This window comes from Neomonachus schauinslandi, chromosome 9 (assembly GCF_002201575.2).
Source record: "Neomonachus schauinslandi chromosome 9, ASM220157v2, whole genome shotgun sequence".
Classification (NCBI taxonomy): Eukaryota; Metazoa; Chordata; class Mammalia; order Carnivora; family Phocidae; genus Neomonachus; species Neomonachus schauinslandi.
The window spans coordinates 43,337,737-43,357,964 of NC_058411.1; the positions used below are offsets into that span (position 1 = coordinate 43,337,737).

Here is a 20,228-nt window from a genome sequence, read left to right on the forward strand (position 1 = left end):
TTGGAGGGCTGTTTTAATCTGATTAACGCTCCATACTCCTGTCACCCAACCAGGTTTTTGTCCACGCACCCATCTATTAGGTAGTTGTTCACGTGGGAAAAGGTGGAGGGCTCCTTCCAGTGTGGTGTAAAATCCTTTTAAGGGTAGTTTCCTCTTGAGGGGAGAGGGGGCTTTGTCCCTGCCTGCCTTTCTCCTCCATTAGAGGGGTTAAAATTAGAGTGATGACTCCAAATGTTAAGCAAGCATGTGGAACAACTGGGGCTCTTATACATCACAAGTGGGAGTGTAAAATGGTCCAGTCATTTTGGAAAACTGCTTATCAATTTCTTATAAAATTAAGCTGACCTTCAACGACCCAGATATTCCACACCTATATTTCCCCAAGAGAAATAAAACATGCCCACAAAAAGATTTGTACAAGAATGTTTATAGCAACTTTTTAAATAATAACTAAAAACTGGACCGATCTAAATGTCCATCAGTAGGTGAATGGGTAAGCAAAGTTCAGTTGATCCTTACATTACAGGGGGCTAGGAGTACCAACCCCCTTACAGCAGAAAATCTGAGTGTAACTTTTGACTCTCCCAAAACTTTACTAATTGCCAATTGTTGATAGGAAGCCTTACCAGTAACATAAACAGCTGATTAACATATTTTGTATAGGTATTACATACTGTATTCTTACAAGAAAGTAAGCTAGAGAAAATGTTAAGAAAATCATAAAGAAGAGATAATACATTTACAGTACTATATTTATTAAAAAAAAAAAAAACACTACGTAGAAAAGGACCCATGCAGTTCAAACCCATGTTGTTAATTATATACAATTGAATTCTCTTTGACAATAAAAACAACTAAATGTTGATTCACTCACAATAGGGATGGATCTTGAAAACATGAAAGAAGGCGGGTGTGAAAGCATACCTACCACCTTTATTTTTATGATGATAGACATCAGAGGAGTGGTTGTCTAAAATGTGGGAGATTGGAAAGGGGCTTGAAGGAACTCTTGGGTAGTGGTTACACAGCTTTTTACATTTAATAAAACTCATCAAATCTACACTAAAAAAAGCTGTTTTTCCTGTTTTTAAATTTTACTTCAATTAAAAAAAAAAATGGAGGGGAAAGAAAAAAGACTGGCTGGGTGCCTGCGTGCCTCAGTCATTAAGCATCCAATTCTTGAAATCAGCACAAGTCTTGCTCTCAGGGTCCTGAATTCAAGCCCCACGCTGGCTACCCCCTGGGCGTGGAGCCTACTTAAAAACCAAACCAAACCAAACAAAAACGGGCACCCTTGGAAAGTTGACACTAAACAATTAAAGGAGAAATTTGATGGGTTAATTCCTTCCTTTGAAACGTTGAGGAAAACAGTCCAATAAACTCTCTGATTTTTGTGACTAAATAGGGACATTAAAAAGCCCTGGAAACTCTCCGCTCCTTCTCAGTTTTCTGGGGGCCTGGGAACAGGGTGACTCGAACGCCAGTTACGCGGGCCCAGGCTCCGCCCCTCATCAATTGCAGACCCGCCCATTCATTCCACTCACACCCATCCTTTGAACCGTCCGTTCACCTTTCAATCAATTCAAATATCGCAAGGAGCAAACCAATCGCAAGCCTCTTCGAAGGGAAGAGGCGGGCATTTCCCCGGAAGTGTTGGTTAAAACCCCTCCAATCAGAGGCTCCGTGCGGGAAGTTTGAATTTTGCGGAGCTCTGGGTTGTAGGGGTTCCTGCTTCGGAGGCGGCAGTGGTTCTTCAGACCCAGAGGATTCCTTTACTTTTAGTTCTGTTGAGGTTTTACTCCAGAAGCTGCCTCAGGTAGGTGGGTGCTGCGGAGCTGGCGGGAGGGAGCTGGCCCGCTTTGTAGAAGTTCTGGAAGGGTCGGAGGACGGAGGCGGTGGGCTGGACGCAGGTCAGGGGAGTCTCCTCTAGGACCGTGTTACAAGTCCTTCTGTAGCTGATGACGCAGCTCTCCAGGAGAGTAAATATTTGTTGCCCTTGCCCATGTAGTAGTCAGCGTTTCGCCACCGGGGCGTAATTAGCCTTTGGGCGGGACAGTATTTAGTAGGTACTGCAAAGTATTGTCAGCCCCAACATTAAATTCCAGTAGCTCTTCTCAGATCCCGTGAAAACTGAAAACACCCCGGTTGAGAACTTCTAGACAAGCAAGACTAAGGCATTTCTAGATTTTCAAGCTGGAAGAAACTCTAGCAAATCAAGGAACAGAGCTTAGATATATGCGAAGAGCCAGGCTGCCTGACTTGGGATGCCAGATCCACTACACTTTAGCTGTGCTAACGGGAGCAGTTAATTTCCCTCATCTGGATAATGGCAGTAATACTATCTTTTAGGGTTTAAGTAATTATTAAATATCACTTTAGTGTTAGTTCTCTTTCTCCCTCACCTTCCTTTCTCTGCTGTGTATAATGCTATGCTGTATTTTAAAATAACTAATCATAAGTTTTATTTTTTCTTTAATATTGAGCAAATTGATACTTGGCAGGAGGTGACAAATCAAATAGTAGAGGAGGATTCTTGAAAAGCACAGTCCTTGGGTGCCTGCTGGCTCAGTCGGTCGAATGTGGGACTCTTGATCTCCCAGTAGCGGGTTAGGGTTAGGCGAGCAGCGAGCTTGAGGCCCAGGTTGGGTGTAGAGTTTACTTTAAAAACAAAAGAAAACAAAACACAATCCTTTGTCACTTCCCCATGGCTCTTGAAGAAGAATCTTATTGGCATCCAAGTCATATGCATTCTCAATTTTAGCCTCTGTTGATTGCTTTAAATCATGTAACATTTTAATTTGTTGCATTTCTTATGCAGATTTTTCTTTTATCTGGAGTTTTCCGGCAGACTTTCTTAGTCTTGTTGAAGAGTGTAGTGTGCTTATAATTTTTGTAACTTCCTAATGCCTCTAGTTTATATTCTGGACCATAGCTTCCTGGGCTTCACGTCATCTGTCAAGCAAGTTTTTATTTGTTTGTTTATTTTTTTTAAAGATTTATTTATTTATTTATTTGACAGAGAGAGACACAGCGAGAGAGGGAACACAAGCAGGGGGAGTGGGAGAGGGAGAAGCAGGCTTCCCGCTGAGCAGGGAGCCCGATGCGGGACTCGATCCCAGGACCCTGGGATCATGACGTGAGCCGAAGGCAGAGGCTTAACGACTGAGCCACCCAGGCGCCCCGCAAATTCCTATTTAGAACTAAATAAAAAATTTGTTTTTCTTTTGATAATTTCCTTCCCTCTCTTTAGTGTTACATACTTTTTTTTTTTTTTTTTTTTTTTTTTTTGTATTTTAATGTTTTTATTTTCAAAGACTCTGAGATAGGACAGGAGTTGAATTGAAATCTTAATTTTTTAAATAATAAAAATCCATGGAAGTTGGTCTCTTTTTTCCTCTGATAGGATGTCTTCATCACATTTTGCCAGTCGACACAGAAAGGATTTAAGTATTGACATGATTAGAACCAGAATTGCTCATAGAAAATCACTGTCTCAAAAAGAAAACAGACATAAGGAATATGAACGAAATAGACATTTTGGTTTGAAAGATGTCAACATTCCAACCTTGGAAAGTAGAATTCTTCTTGAATTAGATGAGACAGCTCAAAAGCTTGTTCCAGCAAAGGACAGTGTCAAGCCAAGTAAGTAAAGGTCTATTGTAACTTTAAATGCTTTGAAGAGTAAATAAAATTTGGTTTAATACCTGAGGTTACGAAAACCCTGAACAGAAGCATGGAGTTTTGAAACATCATTCCAGGTAACTTGGTATTTTCTACAACTAAATGCTATTTGTTTAAGGTAAAGGCTGTGCAAGTCCCTGGCTAGGCTAAAGCCATTCACCTATGGAGTATTATAACACTGTATTATCTATATTGCCTAATAGGAATCCTAAAGTTCTTACTTTTAGAGCTTGATAAGATAACTATTGACAAGAGAAATTGATAAGGGGCATTAAAAATAGAACTGATTGAAGAATCCAAGAAATAAGGATACCTTATCAATGGGAACGTTTCTCAGACGAGCAAAGAATTCACCCTTCCAATTTGCTAAAAGGACTTGTAGTCATTAGGAAGGAAAAAACCAATTAAAGAAGAAAGGAATGATCTCAGCAAAAGATAAAAATAAAAGTAGAGTGTCTTAGAAGGCAAGGGATGCTATAGACAAGTAGGAAGAGAATTGGGAAATGACTTTAAAATTTTGCCAAAAGGAATCACTGGACTCCTATTTAGTTGCATTTATATAACAGGCATTAGGAGCTGGATTGCAGTGAAATAAAGCAGGGATAAATGCTGAATAAATGACAGAGATAGTCTTTTTTAGAAGTTTTATAGAGAATGAAATGGGTTGCTAAGTTCTTTAACTCTCACTACTTCAATTTTATTGTTTCCAGGACCAGTGTAATATGTGGCACTTACAAGACACCCTATATATTTAAGCCTAATTAGTTCTGTAAATGAGAGTATTGGGCTAAAAGATTTCTTCTGGATTTATCATGTTTGTGATTCTAAAGGAAAGTGAGAGAAAAGAATTAGATAAAGTGTTATAAGATTTTGTTTTTGTTTTTGAGATGATGTGATCCATGCATGTTTGAAGGTCAGAGGAAATGGGCTGGTAGTTGAAGGGGAGAAAGTAAAGAGCAACATCTCTTAGGAGTTGGGAGGAAATGAAAATGGGGTCATAGAATGAAAGAGGATGGCTTTTCAAGGAGTAACTAGACATTTTTTTGTCTGGGAAGCAGTTATGTTATGACTCCTAAGTCATCTCCTTGCCTCTTCTCTTGCCCTCTCAAATGCTCTATTCCTTGACCAAAATCTCAAATCAAAGTCTAACCTTTTCAGTATGCTATTAAAATATCTGGTTTATTTTCCATTTGCAAAGGACTAGAAGTGAGAGTGAGCCTGGTGTGTTCTGGAGAAAGCAAGTAGGCAAGCATGGCTAGAGAAGAATGAATAAGGGGTAGCTCCCATCCCTGGAGCCCTCAGGACTTTGGCTTTTACTCTGAGTGAAATGAGAAGCCATTAAGGGATTAATAGGTGTTTATGTAAATTTGATTTATGTCTTAGAAGCATCACTTTGGCTGCTGTGTTGTGAGTAGATTGTAGGGTGGCAAGCATGGCCTCGGGAAAACCCAAGTGGGAGACTATTGCAATAATTTAGTTGATGGCTGATCAAAGTGGTAGCATTAAAGATAGCTGGTTGCATTCTGGATATACTTAGAAGATTGGACCAATAGGATTTCCTAATGGATTGGATGTAGGGTTGATAAAGAAGAGTCAGGATGACTCCAAGGTTTTCGGCAGCACCACTCAGGACATAGTCTTGCCCCAAAAGTTGAGCTTGAGTCTAATCAAAACCTTAGATATAATTTCCAGTTTATAGAAGACATGAAGGCTAGAGGAATGAATAAAAAACGTGAGAAAGCAGACAAACAAATGTACAGTGCAGGACATTCTGTAAGACAACTGACTAGCTTTTTTCAGTAGGACCATAGCATGAGAAGTAGGGTGCCAATTGTGTTACAAATGAATACAGGTGTGACAAAGTATTGACGTTTCTGGGAGGATGTGGGTTGGTCAGAGATCTCTCCCTGGCTGGTTGTATTTGGTCATAAGCAAATCTCTCTGTTTGTTCCAGTGTGGTATGTAAATATTATCTTTTACGTGTGTCACAACATGAGAAAGATTGAAATACTGGCATGGAAGGGAAGAAAGCCTAAGAACTGAGAAGCCCTGGTATTGGAGGGGTCATCAAGATTTGTACAATGATAGTGACGGAGACAGTGACAGTGAGCTGGGAGCTAACGCCTTCAAGGGACGAGAGGAAACCTGGAGGGTCTATAGACGACAAACTGGGGTACTGGATAGTGTGATCTGATGACATGAAATGTAAAGGTGGGATCTTTTAGTGATGAGGAGGGAATCACTGGGAAGCAGCGATGAGGACACCTCTCCTCTTTAGGTCCAGTGATAGCACCATTGTGAGAGGAAAAAAACAGTCAACCATGGGAGAGGTTGGGGAGACTGTCTTCAGGGAGAGCCAGGTTTCAGTTAGATCAAGAGATGAAGAGAACATTTAGAGAAGAAGTTGAGGATACAGAGGTTTTGTCAGTTAACCATTTCAGCACCTGTGCTTTTGCATGTTCTGTTTTCTGGCTTTTTTTTTTTTTTTTTTTAACAACTTTATTGAGGTGTAATTTACATGGCATAAAAAATCTACCCATTTTAAGTACATACTTCTTTTTTTAGTAAATTTACTTGGTTGGGCGGTTATCCTCCTGAATTATTTTTAACCCTTTCCCAGCGGGTAAACATAGACTCATTCTTCAGAACCTTTTTCAGGTATTCTCTTTTTGAGGAGCCTTTCCTGATCTTCCCACATGGAGATTTATTCTGATTCTCTATTGTGTGCATTCTCCTATTTGTTTCATACTAAACCAGACTGAAACTGTTCATTTATCCAGGATGCTGTGAGCCCTTCAAGGGCAGAAATTCTCTTGTTCCTACTGCCTAAGCATGTCTTGCACATAGCTCCTCATACTTCCCCAAACCAGTTAAAACAAACAGTATGTAGGTGGAAACCTAAGTTGAACTAAAGAAACTGACTGGTAGCCCTAATATTGGGGTATTTGTTAACCTAAAACTTGGTGGCTTAAAACAATAAACATTTATTATTGCACACAGTTGTTGAGGGGCAGGAATTTGGGTGCAGCTTAAGTGGGTGGTTCTGGATGTTGCAGTCAAGATGTCGTCTGGGGATGCATCTGCAGACTTGACTCAGACTGGATGATCTGCTACCAAGATGACTCATTCACATGACTGGCAAGTTGATGTCGGCTTTTGGCAGGAGGCCTTAGAACCTTGTCATGTAGACACCTTTATAGGGCCAATCGAGTCCCCATAAGATTTTACAAGGCCACTGGCTTCCATCAGAGCAAGTGACCCAAGAGGGGGCAAGGCAAATGCTTTAGTGCCCTTAATGACCTAGTCTTGGGAGTCACACTCCATCATTTCTCAGTCCTTTGTTGGTTATCCAGGTCAGCCCTATTGACTATGGGCAGGGATGACACATGGGCATCATTGCCAGGAGGTGAGAATCATTGGTGTCAGCTTGGAGGTTGGCTCTCATACAAGCTCATTAATTCAAAAGTGAAGTAATACATGCTTAGTGTGTAGCAAGCAGTTAATAAATATTTGAAAAGACAGGCAAAAGAAATACAAATTTTAAAAGAATAGGGGTTGAAATAACTTGTGGTTAGAGTGCTAAGGAATTAACAAAAGTTACTGAAAGCATTTCTCAACAGCAGTTGAAGTTAGAAGTTAAGACATTTGCCTAACTTTTTTTCTGAAATGTATTATGTACTGTGGGTTTTTTCTGCCTAGGGTCAACGAAAACTGTTCTAGGTGATCAACGAAAGCAAATGCTCCAAAAATACAAAGAAGAAAAGCAGCTTCAGAAATTGAAAGAGCAGAGAGAGAAAGCTAAACGAGGAGTATTTAAAGTGGGTCTTTATAGACCTGATATGCCTTGTTTTCTGTTATCAAACCAGACTACTATGAAAGCTGAGCCAAAAAAGGTAAATTTACTGTCCTAATTTGATATAGAGGAATAGTTCTTTTAACTGGAATTTTCTTTAAGAGATTAAATAACTAGAATAACCACTTCCCCTAACTCTCTTTATTAATTTAACTAGTTGGTAGGAGATGGGAATGACATAATAGTAACTCAGAAGATGAAAATCAGGTCTCTTGATGTAGTTTATAGGTTCTTGAGATAGGAAAACAGTGGGCAGAAGTCAGGTTCCAGTGATTGACTGAGGAGGACTGGTCTGAGTGGCTAGAGTACTGAAACCCAGCATAGAAGGGTGGATGATCTAAAGAAAATGGTCAGTGAGTCAAGAAGGATAAAGTTTGAACCGGGGCAGTGGGATTTGTAACTTAGTCACTGGTGATTTGCTATTTTAAGATGTGTATAAAAGATCTTAGACTGTGTACTCATTCCTGATTTAATACAAATTGAATAATATAAAGGCTTATTGAATACTGCCTATTTTTCTGGGCATCACGCATCTCATTGATTTATTTAAACAGATCTTTGATTATTTGATTATTATTTGTGTATGACCTTAGGATAAGGTGGAAGGGACCCAAAATTAATACAATAGTGTTCAGGTGGAATGATATAGATAAATATATTCTATATATTAGAGGAGGGAGAGATTATTTATGTTTGGAGGAACATCAAAGAAGACCTCTTAGAAGGGGTTAGATTTAAGCTGGCTTTTTGAGATAGGATACCAATCATTGGTCTAAACTATAGACAACTATTTAAAAATACGTTAAAAATATATGTAGGGGAAACAAATGGACAAAGGAAAAGAGAGAGAGAGACAAACAAATGAAGGAACAGACTCTTACCTCTAGAGAACAAACTGGTAGCGACCAGAGGAGAGGTGGGTGAGGGAAGGGGGTCAAACAGGTGATGGGGATTAAGGAGCACACTTGTCATGATGAGCACAGGATGATGTATGGAATTGTTGAATCACTATATTATATACCTGAAACTAATATAACACAGTATGTTAACTATGCTGGAAATAAAATTAAAAACTTAAAGAAATATTTATATTACAGTGTGTGTAGGGGGAACAAGAGACCCATCAAGGTGTTAAGTAATAAGATTCGCCAATAATTGTTTTTTATTTTATTTAGATGGCCATTGTTGAATTCTGGTGGCCTTGCAATCTAGAGAAAAGCCTAATTTCTTTAGCACTAGATTTTCCCTGAGATTTGGAGAAGAAAATGACTTCTCATCTAGGGGAAAAATCTGATTATGTCTAAGACATTTTACATAGTTGATAAATATCTTGCCACTTTTTTTTAAAAAACATTTTATTTATTTATATATTTGAGAGAGAGAGAGAGAGAGAGAAACAGCATGAGAGGGGAGAGGGCAGAGGGAGAAGCAGGCTCCCCACTGAACTGGGAGCCCGATGCGGGACTCCATCCCAGGACTCCGGGATCATGACCTGAGCCGAAGGCAGTTGCTTAACCAACTGAGCCACCCAGGAGCCCCATCTTGCCACTTTTTAATCAGCCTTTCTCATGCTAGATTTTTTCCACATTTTGTGACCAAGTCTCCATTTTCTTATTGACTGTGGAGAAATGCATAATCATGAGACTTGAAGGTAAACTGTCAAAGCTGGGAGAGTAAGCTGTACAGTATCTTTTCATTAAACAGAAAACAAAAGATCCTAAAACTCTAGTCTGTTCATCTACCCCCTTCTAAATATGTCCAGCTAATTACATTAATGAGGATTCAAATAACTGGAAAATATGGCTTGAAATTTCTTCTTTCAGCTCACTGAGAAGTAAGTTTTGAAGCTATTAATTTAAATGTAGTTTAAGTCAAGCCAGAAGCAGAAAAAATAGGAATTCAAATTGGCAAGTATCTTTTTGCCATAAATGATCAAGGATAAAATTTCCCTTTAAAATGGAAACTTTATTTCATAAAGAGACATGAAATTAAACTTGTGCCAGTTCATTTTTTTTTTTAACTTTGTTTTCTTTGACTGTTTTAAGGCTGTTCCATCTTCTGTACGGATTACAAGGTCAAAGGCCAAAGACCAAATGGAGCAGACTAAGGTATAGTTGACAGTTAGTAGGTAATTGTTACTAAGATGACAAATTGTACTTTTTTTCTCAGAGTAAATTAGTTTTTAATCTAATACCAGTTTTAAGTGTAGTGATTAATTTGCTAGAGTTAATAGTACCAAAATCAATATTATTGGTATGGTGACATAAAATCATCTTGGCTACTAAGGAAATACTTAAAATATCTTTGCCTGACATCCCTTGTGAGATGTATGCTAAACCTTGTGTCACACTCTTTTGTTTACTGGGCTTCTGTTATGCATTCCATGTCATCATAAAATGTAGATAGGGATATAAAGCACATAGGGTGAGTGTTATAAATTTATGGGTCTTCAAAACACCATATGATTAAAATTATTAGGAAGATTACTAAAACAAAGTGATGTGGGCAAGGAAGAAAATAGTATGCCTGTTCATCAGGTGAGGAAGCTGAACTTCATGTATTCAATAATGTTTGAGTCACTACCACATTTCTCTCTAAGGTATGGTAGTGAACAAAATAAAAAAAAATTCCTTGTTTTCATTGAACTTACATGTGAGATAGGCAATTAAAAAAAAAGTATATAGTATGTCAGATGGTTGTAAGTATTATAGAGGTAAAAAAAAAGAGTGAAGGGAGAAGGGGAGTACTGGAGTAGGTGTCAGGTGGACTTTTGATTGGGGTGGTCAAGCAGGGCCTCGCTGAGATGGTGGCATCTTAAGTGAAGTCTTTAAGGAGTGGAAGAGTGAACCATGGGAAAGCGCTTTCTCTCCAGGAGAAGTTTCTAGACCCAATTCAAAGGTCTTGAAGTGAAAACAAGCCTGGAATGTTGAAGGATTCTCAGAAGATTATAGTCAGCTATTTTTAATAGCTTAGGTTATTAGCATTTTCTGAAGTCTAGGATTCTAAAGCTGTGAGGAAGTTTATATAATGGAAAACTTTTTTCTTCATCTCATTTTATTTGGGGAAGTAGATTTTTTTGCCGGGTCATTTACAATAGTCAGATGAGGGGTCAATTTACAGAAAACAAATGAGGCAGTAAGGAGGGCACGTATTGCATGGAGCACTGGGTGTTATACACAAACAATGAGTCATGAACACTACATCAAAAACTAATGATGTAATGTATGGTGATTAACATAACATAATAATAAAAAAAGTGGCAATTTGAGTGCTTGCTTTGGCAGCACATATACTAAAATTGGAATGATCCGGAGAAGGTTAGCATGGCCCCTGCATAAGGATGACGCACAAATTCATGAAGTGTTCCATATCCGCCCCCCCACCGCCCTCCCTGCCTATAGTTCTGTTGCCCCTCATTTATCCATTGCTATTTTTGTGATGTGTCCACCCTCCCCCACCATCTCCGCCTTTTGTAAGTGGCTCCTGGGGGATGGGGTCTGCTCAATCCTTCTCTTCCTCTTACTCCACTCCACTTTGGAAGAAAGTGGGGGTGGCAGAGATAAGGTGGTGGGTGGTCTTTGTATGGTTGAATTAATAAAATGACTTGAAAACTAATCCCCCCCCCAAAAAAGTGGCGATTTGATTCATTATGCAATTAAATCACATAACACCTAATCTTTTAAATAGATGGATAACGGGAGTGATATTCGAGCAATCCGACCTGGTCAGAGACAAACTTCTGAAAGAAAAGTGTCGGACAAAGAGAAAAAAGGTAGGAATTTAACAATTATTTTATTATATATCTTATTATAAGCTCTGATGTTGCCACAACAGTAATAATTACAAAAAGCGTTTGATTATTTTTTCCCACAGTTGTACAGCCTGTAATGACCACATTGGTGAGAATGACTCGATCAGCCTCTCAAGCAGCAAAGCAGATTGCCAGAACAGTCTCCTCTACTACAACAGGAAAGCCAGACACAAGAGCTACCAATGGTAAGAACTATTTCTGACCAGTGACCGATCTAGAATGTTTTGGTCTTTGAGGTTTTTGTGTTCAGTTTTAAAAATCATCATGTAGGATTCTTAATAAGAGGCTAGGAAATAGGAGATTCCAGTTCCTAAGGTAGGTTCCATGCCTCAGCACCCACACACAGTGGATGCTCAAAGGTGGAAGTACCTGAATTGGTGTTAGCAGCGCTTCAAAGAGAAAAATTAATGGCCCAAATAAATTACAGCCCATCCATTTGGCAACATATAATGTAAACATTGAAGAACAGTGTTGTGAAAGAACCTGATGTATTAAGTGGGCAAAGAATAACAGATGAAATTCTGACCAGTATGATCACAATCCTAAAATATGTATGTGAATATGTGAACCTAGGATAAAACTGGAAAAACATACCCTAAAGTGACAACCGTGATTTTTACTGAGTAATGTAATCTTGGGTTCTTTTTTAAAATATTGTGGTTTTTGTGCTTTTCTTTATTTTCCTAATTTTCTATAACAAATATGTATTTGATAGTCAGAGGCAAGGTGTTAACCTTGGTTTTGTTTTGAAAACAGATGGCCTATATTTGGCAGGAAGTTGCATCTATTTTTATCTCGTTTTATAATATGACTCTTAATCAAAAAATCCTTTAAGATATACATTCCTTTTGTTGCCTTTTTTCCTTTTCCAAATTACCTAGTACTTTAAAAGCAGCATTTTCCATCTAGTCAAAATGGTTGTCTTTTTTCACTTTTATTTTAGATAATGAAACAGAAAGAAAGGCACCAAATCAAGGAAGACCTGCCAAAAAGATAGAAACAAAACCTGACAAGGTAGAGTATAAACATCTGTTTATTTCTAGATACTTTGAAAATCTCATTGCTACTTTCATAAAGTTGAAATTAAGCATACAGAACTGCTTTAAGAGGGTTAAGCTACATGTGTGTTAAAACGTCTTGAGCCATAAGGAAGCATCAAAAGGATTTACTGTTGTTGTTGTCTTTCAGGTATTACATCCTCAGAGCTTTATAGCTAGAGAAAGCATAATTTGGTTAACGGGAGATAGAGAAATACAGGAACACAGCTGACAGAAACCTTCACGTGGAAATTCACTAAGCTATAAGATGGAGTAGGGTGAAATGTTTTGATTTTGGATTCATTAGGCATGAATTTGAATATTGTCTCTGCTTCCAATTAGCTAGATAACCTTGGGCAAGTTATGAGTTTGTTTTCCCATCTCTAACATGCAATACTTACATAAAGTAGTTTTGTTTTCTTTTTTTTTTGTAAAGATTTTATTTATTTGACAGAGAGAGACACAGCGGGAGAGGGAACACAAGCAGGGGGAGTGGGAGAGGGAGAAGCAGCCTTCCCGCTGAGCGGGGAGCCCGATGCGGGGCTCGATCCCAGGACCCTGGGATCATGACCTGAGCTGAAGGCAGACGTTTAACAACTGAGCCACCCAGGCGCCCCTTACATAAAGTAGTTCTAAGAATGAAATAACCTAGGGGCAGCTGGGTGGCACAGTTGGTTAAGCATCCGACTCTTGGTTTCAGCTCAGGTCAGGATCTCAGGGTCCTGGGATTGAGCCCCGCATCAGATTCCACGTTCAGCATGGAGTCTGCTTGAGATTCTCTCTCTCCCTCTGCCCCCCTCATGCTGTCTCTCTTTCTCTCAAATAAATAAATAAAATCTTTTAAAAATTTCTTTTTAATTTCTTTTTTTAAAGATTTAATTTATTTATTTGTCAGAGAGAGCACAAGCAGGCTGAGGGAGAGGCAGGCTCCCTGCTGAGCAAGGAGTCCAATGTGGGACTCAATCCCGGGACCGTGGGATCATGACCTGAGCTGAAGGCAGATGCTTAACAGACTGAGCCACCCAGGCGTCCCATGAAATAACCTAAATTTCTGATAGCATCTAGCACAGAGCCTAGTAGAGTCTTCAAAAAAGAGCCACCAATTTGAGGGCCCAATTCCTTGGCTTATGATCCACATTACAATTCCTTAACCTTAAAAATAAAAGCTCTGCCAGAATGTAAGAAACCTGGCTAAATTCTTGTAAGAATCAAACCTAGCTCCTCCAAGGAAGGCAGTATAGGATGAATTCTTCACAAGCAAGCAGCTGGATCTCATAGTTCTTCCCTTAAGATTGATTTCCTCCTTTTTTTTTTTTTTTTTTTTTTTTTAAAGATTTTATTTATTTATTCATGAGAGACACAGAGAGAGAGAGGCAGAGGGAGAAGCAGGCTCCCAAGGAGCAGGGAGCCCGATGCGGGACTCGATCCCAGGACCCTGGGATCATGACCTGAGCCGAAGGCAGACGCCCAACCATCTGAGCCACCCAGGCACCCAAGATTGATTTCCTCCTTATGGGTTAACCTAGGTTTTTACTTTCACTGCCATGTTGGCCTCAGGGACAATGTCACCCTTAAATTCTTGTCCAGGTTGAAATACTCTGGTTTCTGTTTACAAATTGTTGAAAATCAGAAACATAGAAACTTCTAAAAATTATGTTTAAATGATGCATGAAATGGATGAGGGGGGTCAAAAGGTATAAACTTCCAGTTACAAAATAAATAAGTCCTGGGGATGTACTATATCCCATAATGACTGTAGTTAATAATTCTGTATTGCATGTTTGAAAGTTGCTAAGAGAGTAGATCTTAAAGGTTCTCATCATAAGAAAAAAAATTCTATTAACTATGTATGGCTAAGGTTGTTAACTAGACTTACCGTGATCATTTCACAATATATACAAATATTGAATCATATACTTTTTTCTTTTTAAATATTTTATTTATTTATTTGACAGAGAGAGAGCAAGAATGGGAACACAAGCAGGGGGAGCGGGAGAGGGAGAAGTAGGCTTCCCGCTGAGCAGGGAGCCCAATGCAGGGCTCAATCCCAAGACCCTGGGATCATGACCTGAGCCAAAGGCAGACACTTAATGACTGAGCCACCCAGGCGCCCCTCATATTATATACTTATAACTAATATAATGTTATATGTTAATTATATCTCAAGTGAAAAAAAAACCAAGTAATTAAATTGACTTGAAAAAGAAAATATGCTTCACATTTTATTTGGTTCATCTAATTGTGTAACACTGAAAAATAGTTTTGCTCATATGACAAGGTTATTTATAATAATCCTAGATTATTTACAAAAAGGATTTGGTTCTTGACAATAGTAATCATTTAAGAAACATTGGATTTCTGATTCTGAAACTATTGTAATTATTAGCATAATCTAAGTAAAAAGAGGTCTGTATTTGTTAGATGAGTAAATTTTTCCACCTTAGTTTTCCTATATTTTAATTTGTTGTGACACCTAAAACCTGTTATTTATTCCTATAATGAGGATTGGTTCTCTCTCTTTCTGGATCATAGCAATGGTTTAGTGTAGCTGGTCTTCTGATTCCTTGTATACATTTCATTGTATTTGTTTTTGTCTCTCTATGTTTGTGCGACATATATCTCAGCTTTCACATTTTCAGTCCTGTAAAAATTGTTTAAATATATACCCAGAAGAGGAATTCTCACTCTATTCTGTTTACTCACAACTAGGTTGTTTCTTTTAAAGTCAATAGTGAAGAAAATACTTTGGATTCACAAACCAGTGCAACAAATGGAATGGATCCAGATGGAGTCTTACAAAAAACGGAGAACTTACCTAAGACAAATACTGCAAAAATGAAAGGGAAGAATTCCTTCGCACCTCAGGATTTTATGTTTCAGCCCCTGGATGGTCTGAAGACCTATCAAGTAACACCTATGACTCCCAGAAGTGCCAATGCTTTCTTGACACCCAGTTATACCTGGACCCCTTTAAAAACTGAAGTGTAAGAATGTAATGTTAATAATGAATTTCTTGCGAAGATGGGTAACAAATGCCTTTCTTAGATTTAGTCTGCGCTTTTCAAAAGTTCTTTTTTTTTTTTTTAAAGATTTTATTTATTTATTTGACAGAGAGAGACACAGCGAGAGAGGGAACACAAGCAGGGGGGGTGGGGGAGGGAGAAGCAGGCTTCCCGCCGAGCAGGGAGCCCGATGTGGGACTCAATCCCAGGATCCTGGGATCATGACCTGAGCCGAAGGCATACGCTCAACGACTGAGCCACCCAGGCGCCCTTTTCAAAAGTTCTTATATATCATGAAAATTTGGTTTTTAAAAAAAGTTCTTCAGAAGGCTACAATAATCTATTTGACAGTTTTGATATTTCTTATGCATTGTTACCAATATAATTTTCACAATACAATTTGTTTTATTGCTTTTAATAAGTGACTTTGTTATAACACTTAGAAATAAATTTTTAGAAAGAAGTAATTGCTATAATACTGTAGCTCAGACATGGGTTTTTGTTTGTTTGTGTTTTTTTGCTTAGAAAAATTACCTCTAAAAGCAAAAATGATTAACTTGCAAAGTGGAGGCTGGGGGCAGGTAGTGGGGATCATTTGGAATCTTTAAAAGGCAAGATTGTTTTGCAGACTAGCTGTTGGCAAACTGCTCAGCAGCGGCAAGACTAAGTGTTTCATTAAGAGATTTTCAAAATCTTTAGACCTCATTACAATTAGTAAAGATGGACATCCCCACTATATAGGTGTTTAAATTTTTCTGCCCTGGAATAGATATATTGTTTTTAAAACGAACATATTTCTGGGGCACCTGGCTGGCTCACTCAGAAGAGCGTGCAACTCTGAATCTTGGGGTCGTGAGTTCAAGCCCCACATTGGGTGTAGAGATTAAACAAACTTAAAAAAAAATTATACATTTCTATTTTTATTCCTGGTTTTTAAAAAGCAATGTAATTTTGAAATCCTTCAATTAGATGTATAGGATTCATGCTTCATGAAATTTATTTTTGCTATTGTTTTTAGTGATAAGACTCAAGAAGTGACAGAAGAAATTTTGGCTCAAAAATATAAAACTTACTCTGCAAAGACAGTACATCAAGATTCAGATAAACTACAATGTCCTTTGGGTTCTCTAACAGTTTCGAATAAAGGTATGGTATTTTAATTAAATTTTTACTTGCCTTCTGGATTGTGATTTATCAGAGATTTATTTAGAGCCCCACAGGGTCAGAAGAGATGGGAAACGTGGGGAAAGACATCTGGACAGAGTTGGAATGAGGAAAGCAGACTGAAGAAAGAGGGGAAATAAATATGAATTTGAAGAGATGAAATTATTGAGACATTCTAGAGGAAATGTAAATGAAATCATTGAAGCAGAAATAAAATGTTAAAATTTAACAACAAAAGAATGGAAGGATTTTTAAAATTTGTCTTTTGTAGGGGATGTCATTTAAAAAATTGCTGCTTTGAAATTTATATGTGGTGTTTTCTTTGTAGAACATGTCTTAAATAAAGATGAGACTACTAAAATTTCAAATGGCCTTACAATAAAAGAAGTCCCATCACTTGAAATAAATGAAGATCAGATATCTCAGCCCCACCATGATGTGCCATATTTCAGGTTTGTCCATTTGTTCCTAGTGTAAGACTTTGTATTAATGTGTAGATATTTGAAACCAAAATTAAACTATTTTAACCTTAATATAATAGATGAATTAGACTCTGGGTGATTTTCATTTATTTTTTAAAATTTAATTATTTTTTCAGTAGCTAGTATTTTCATTCATGTGGTTTCTAATTTGAAAGGTAGAAAAAGGTACAAGTGAGAAGCCCTTTCTCAACTGTCTCCTAACTTCACAGTTCAAACCTTCCATGGAAGCAAGTGTTATTCATGCTTTGTGAAAACTTTCAGAGAGATAGATAACATATATATATATAGATATAGACAGACATGGATATCTTTTCCTTTTTTTATACAAACAATAGCTTACTATTCTGTTTTCATTTAATGTTTATTGTGGGAGACATTCCATTTTAATACTTAAAGAGCTTTTTCATGTTGTTGTTTTGTTTGTGGGTATGGGTATGTGTGTCTGTTTAGTGACCATATAGTATCCAATTATGTAGATGTACCACAATTTAGTTAGTAGTAAATTGCTGTTGCTGGTTATTTATATTGAGTTGGGTCTTTTACTAATACACTCAAGCCTGTAAAGAACAACCTTGTATACTTTCCAATTCTCTCATGTGAAAATATGTCAGCAAGGTATGGGCAGTTCCTATTTTCTCATACTTCCCACCCCCCCACAAAAGAAACCAAGTTAATCTTTATTTTACGAAACAAGGATAGTGGGAGATGGTAGGAAGCTCTTTGGCCTACTAAATCATAAGATACGATTACTTTTCTCCAACTGTGAAGAGTGAAAATTAACATCCTGTTTGGGGAACCTCAACTTTGTCCCCTATAGGCCTTGGAAACAAATCAGAGGACTGCATTTGGAGAAAGACTCCAACATTTCACATTACACAGGAAATGATTACATGCTGCTATTCTTTTTTTTTTTAAGCTTTTTATTGTGGAAAATTTAAAACCTATATGAAAGTGCAGGGACTTGTACACAACCCCCATCACTCATGGTCAGTCTTGTTTCCTATTTATTCCCATATACTTCTGACTCAAGATATTTTAAGAAAATCCCAGATAATCATATCACTTCATAAATATTTCTGTAGGTATTTTTCAAAGTTAAAGACTCCTATTAACATAACCATAATACTTATTGTGTTAACATAATCATAATTACTTAATGTCATAAAATATCCAGTTAGTATTTAAATTTTCCAAATTATAGTTCACATGCAGGCATGCACACATACATATTTATGTACATGTTGTTATTCTTTCTCTCTTTTTTTTTTTTTTTGAGAGAGACCGAGCATGTGTGTGAGCAAGGGGCAGAGGGAGAGGGAGAGCGAGACTCTTAAGCAGGGTTCATCTCACAACCCCGAGATCATGACCTGAGCCGAAATCAAGAGTCAGACACTTAACTGACTGAGCCAGCCCCCATACTATTACTCTTTTTTTTTTTTCCCCAAGATTTTATTTATTTTTTTGACAGAGAGAGACAGCGAGAGAGGGAACACAAGCAGGGGGAGTGGGAGAGGGAGAAGCAGGCTTCCCGCCGAGCAGGGAGCCCAATGCGGGGCTCGATCCCAGGACCCTGGGATCATGACCTGAGCCGAAGGCAGATGCTTAACGACTGAGCCACCCAGGCGCTCCCATACTATTATTCATGAATGAATGTAGGAAGAATATTCTCATACCTTTTCCAATACAATGTTAACAATTTTTTGAGCTTTGCCAATAAAGTAGATAAGAAATACTCTCTTGCCTGTAGTCTTAATATTTATTCTATTATGAATATCTTTTTGTATGTTTGAAAGCCACTTCAATTATTTTTAGGGCATGAAATTTTAGAATTGTAAAGGATTTTAGTGATTAGCTAATCCATTGTGTTTTCAACTATGAGACATTGAGATAAAAAGCAATTTACCCAATTAAATAATGTCAGATCTAAGCCAGGTCTCTTTTCTCATAAATTAATTCATCCTCTGTCATGCCATGAGATATAAATAGGTAAAGTTTTCTTTTAAGAAACAAAAACTATCCACAGTTTCTCCTGTGAGGATGCTTTTTATAAAGAAACAGATTAAGTTTACCTTAGGCCAGTGTTTCTTAACCTTGGCACTATTGATATCTTAGACCAGATAATTGTTGTGGGGACCATCTTCTGCATTGTAGGTTGTTTGGTAACATCCTTGGCCAGTAGCGCTCCTCCAGTTCATGACACAGAAATGCCTCTAGACATTGACAGATGTGTCCAAGGGGACAAAATTGACCCCTCTTGAGAACCACTGCCTTTGGAGTAGCAAGCACAGCCTAAATAATTACAGAGAATCTGTAAGGCTCTATCACTGTAATTTCATACTTACAGTTTTTAGCTTCAACTTACTCTTGAGAGTTGGGTTGGTCTTAGTTCCATGGTCAATAACAGAGAACTAATAACAGAGAAGTAAGGAACATCTGATTCTGTAAAGTCTAAGACTGGAAGAAATTGGAAATATTAGTGTGAAAAGTGGGCTCTTAGCATTAACGATTTGCATAAGTTTTAGGTGTAGAAAGAGGGACATAGGGTATCAACTTGTATTTGTGGATTTTAATGAATCACGGTTCATAAAATCAGCATCAACTCTGAAAAATTAACATTGTGACCATCTTTTATACCTTCCTAATGTTACGTGTGTCATAATGCTAATACTTAGGTATTAGTATGAGAAACATTTGTAAAACTGAAATGTATGTCCTAATTTTAGAAATATTCTTCAGTCAGAAACTGAGAAATTAACTTCGCACTGCCTTGAGTGGGACAGGAAGCTTGAATTGGACATTCCAGATGATGGTGAGGGAACATTTATATTTTTTTTGTTTTAGTTTTGGTTTTTTAAATATGGTTATATTTATCCAAAACAATGATCTAGGGTTGTCTAACTGAATTGGTTACATTGTTATTCAAAGCAGCAAGAATTTTTCATATCTCAACATATGTTTGCTGCTATCTCTGTACTAAAATGGATATGACTTAAAAGATATAAGTAATTAGAATATTGATTGTTATTGCTGAAAATTAGACATTTGCCCATTATTAGATTGATATAACTATGAGTGACATCTGTAACTGGTATTGTCTAATTAAACAAAAATATTTTTCTGAATGAAAGTTACCTAAATCAATATGGAACAGATTTTCAGGGAAGTTCCTTAATCTTACTTATTTGGGGAAGCTGTTTA

At 37.6% G+C, this 20,228-nt stretch overlaps 1 protein-coding gene and 1 non-coding gene across 2 annotated transcripts in view; both read left to right on the forward strand.

The window, feature by feature from the left end:
- Nucleotides 1-1,804: 1,804 nt before the first annotated feature.
- The window catches only part of DLGAP5 (DLG associated protein 5), a 37,886-nt gene continuing 19,462 nt past the window's right edge, over nucleotides 1,805-20,228 (forward strand). The window contains exons 1-11 of the mRNA XM_021701470.1: nucleotides 1,805-1,816; nucleotides 3,404-3,642; nucleotides 7,381-7,574; nucleotides 9,580-9,642; nucleotides 11,222-11,306; nucleotides 11,408-11,530; nucleotides 12,289-12,359; nucleotides 15,092-15,366; nucleotides 16,403-16,530; nucleotides 16,877-17,000; nucleotides 19,754-19,839. Coding sequence (XP_021557145.1) covers nucleotides 3,405-3,642; nucleotides 7,381-7,574; nucleotides 9,580-9,642; nucleotides 11,222-11,306; nucleotides 11,408-11,530; nucleotides 12,289-12,359; nucleotides 15,092-15,366; nucleotides 16,403-16,530; nucleotides 16,877-17,000; nucleotides 19,754-19,839 — 1,387 coding nt within the window. The 5' untranslated portion in view covers nucleotides 1,805-1,816; nucleotide 3,404. The remainder of the gene's footprint in view (nucleotides 1,817-3,403; nucleotides 3,643-7,380; nucleotides 7,575-9,579; nucleotides 9,643-11,221; nucleotides 11,307-11,407; nucleotides 11,531-12,288; nucleotides 12,360-15,091; nucleotides 15,367-16,402; nucleotides 16,531-16,876; nucleotides 17,001-19,753; nucleotides 19,840-20,228) is intronic.
- LOC123325764 lies at nucleotides 10,803-10,909 on the forward strand. The gene has a single exon (XR_006540622.1). It is a non-coding gene; the product is annotated as a U6 spliceosomal RNA (small nuclear RNA).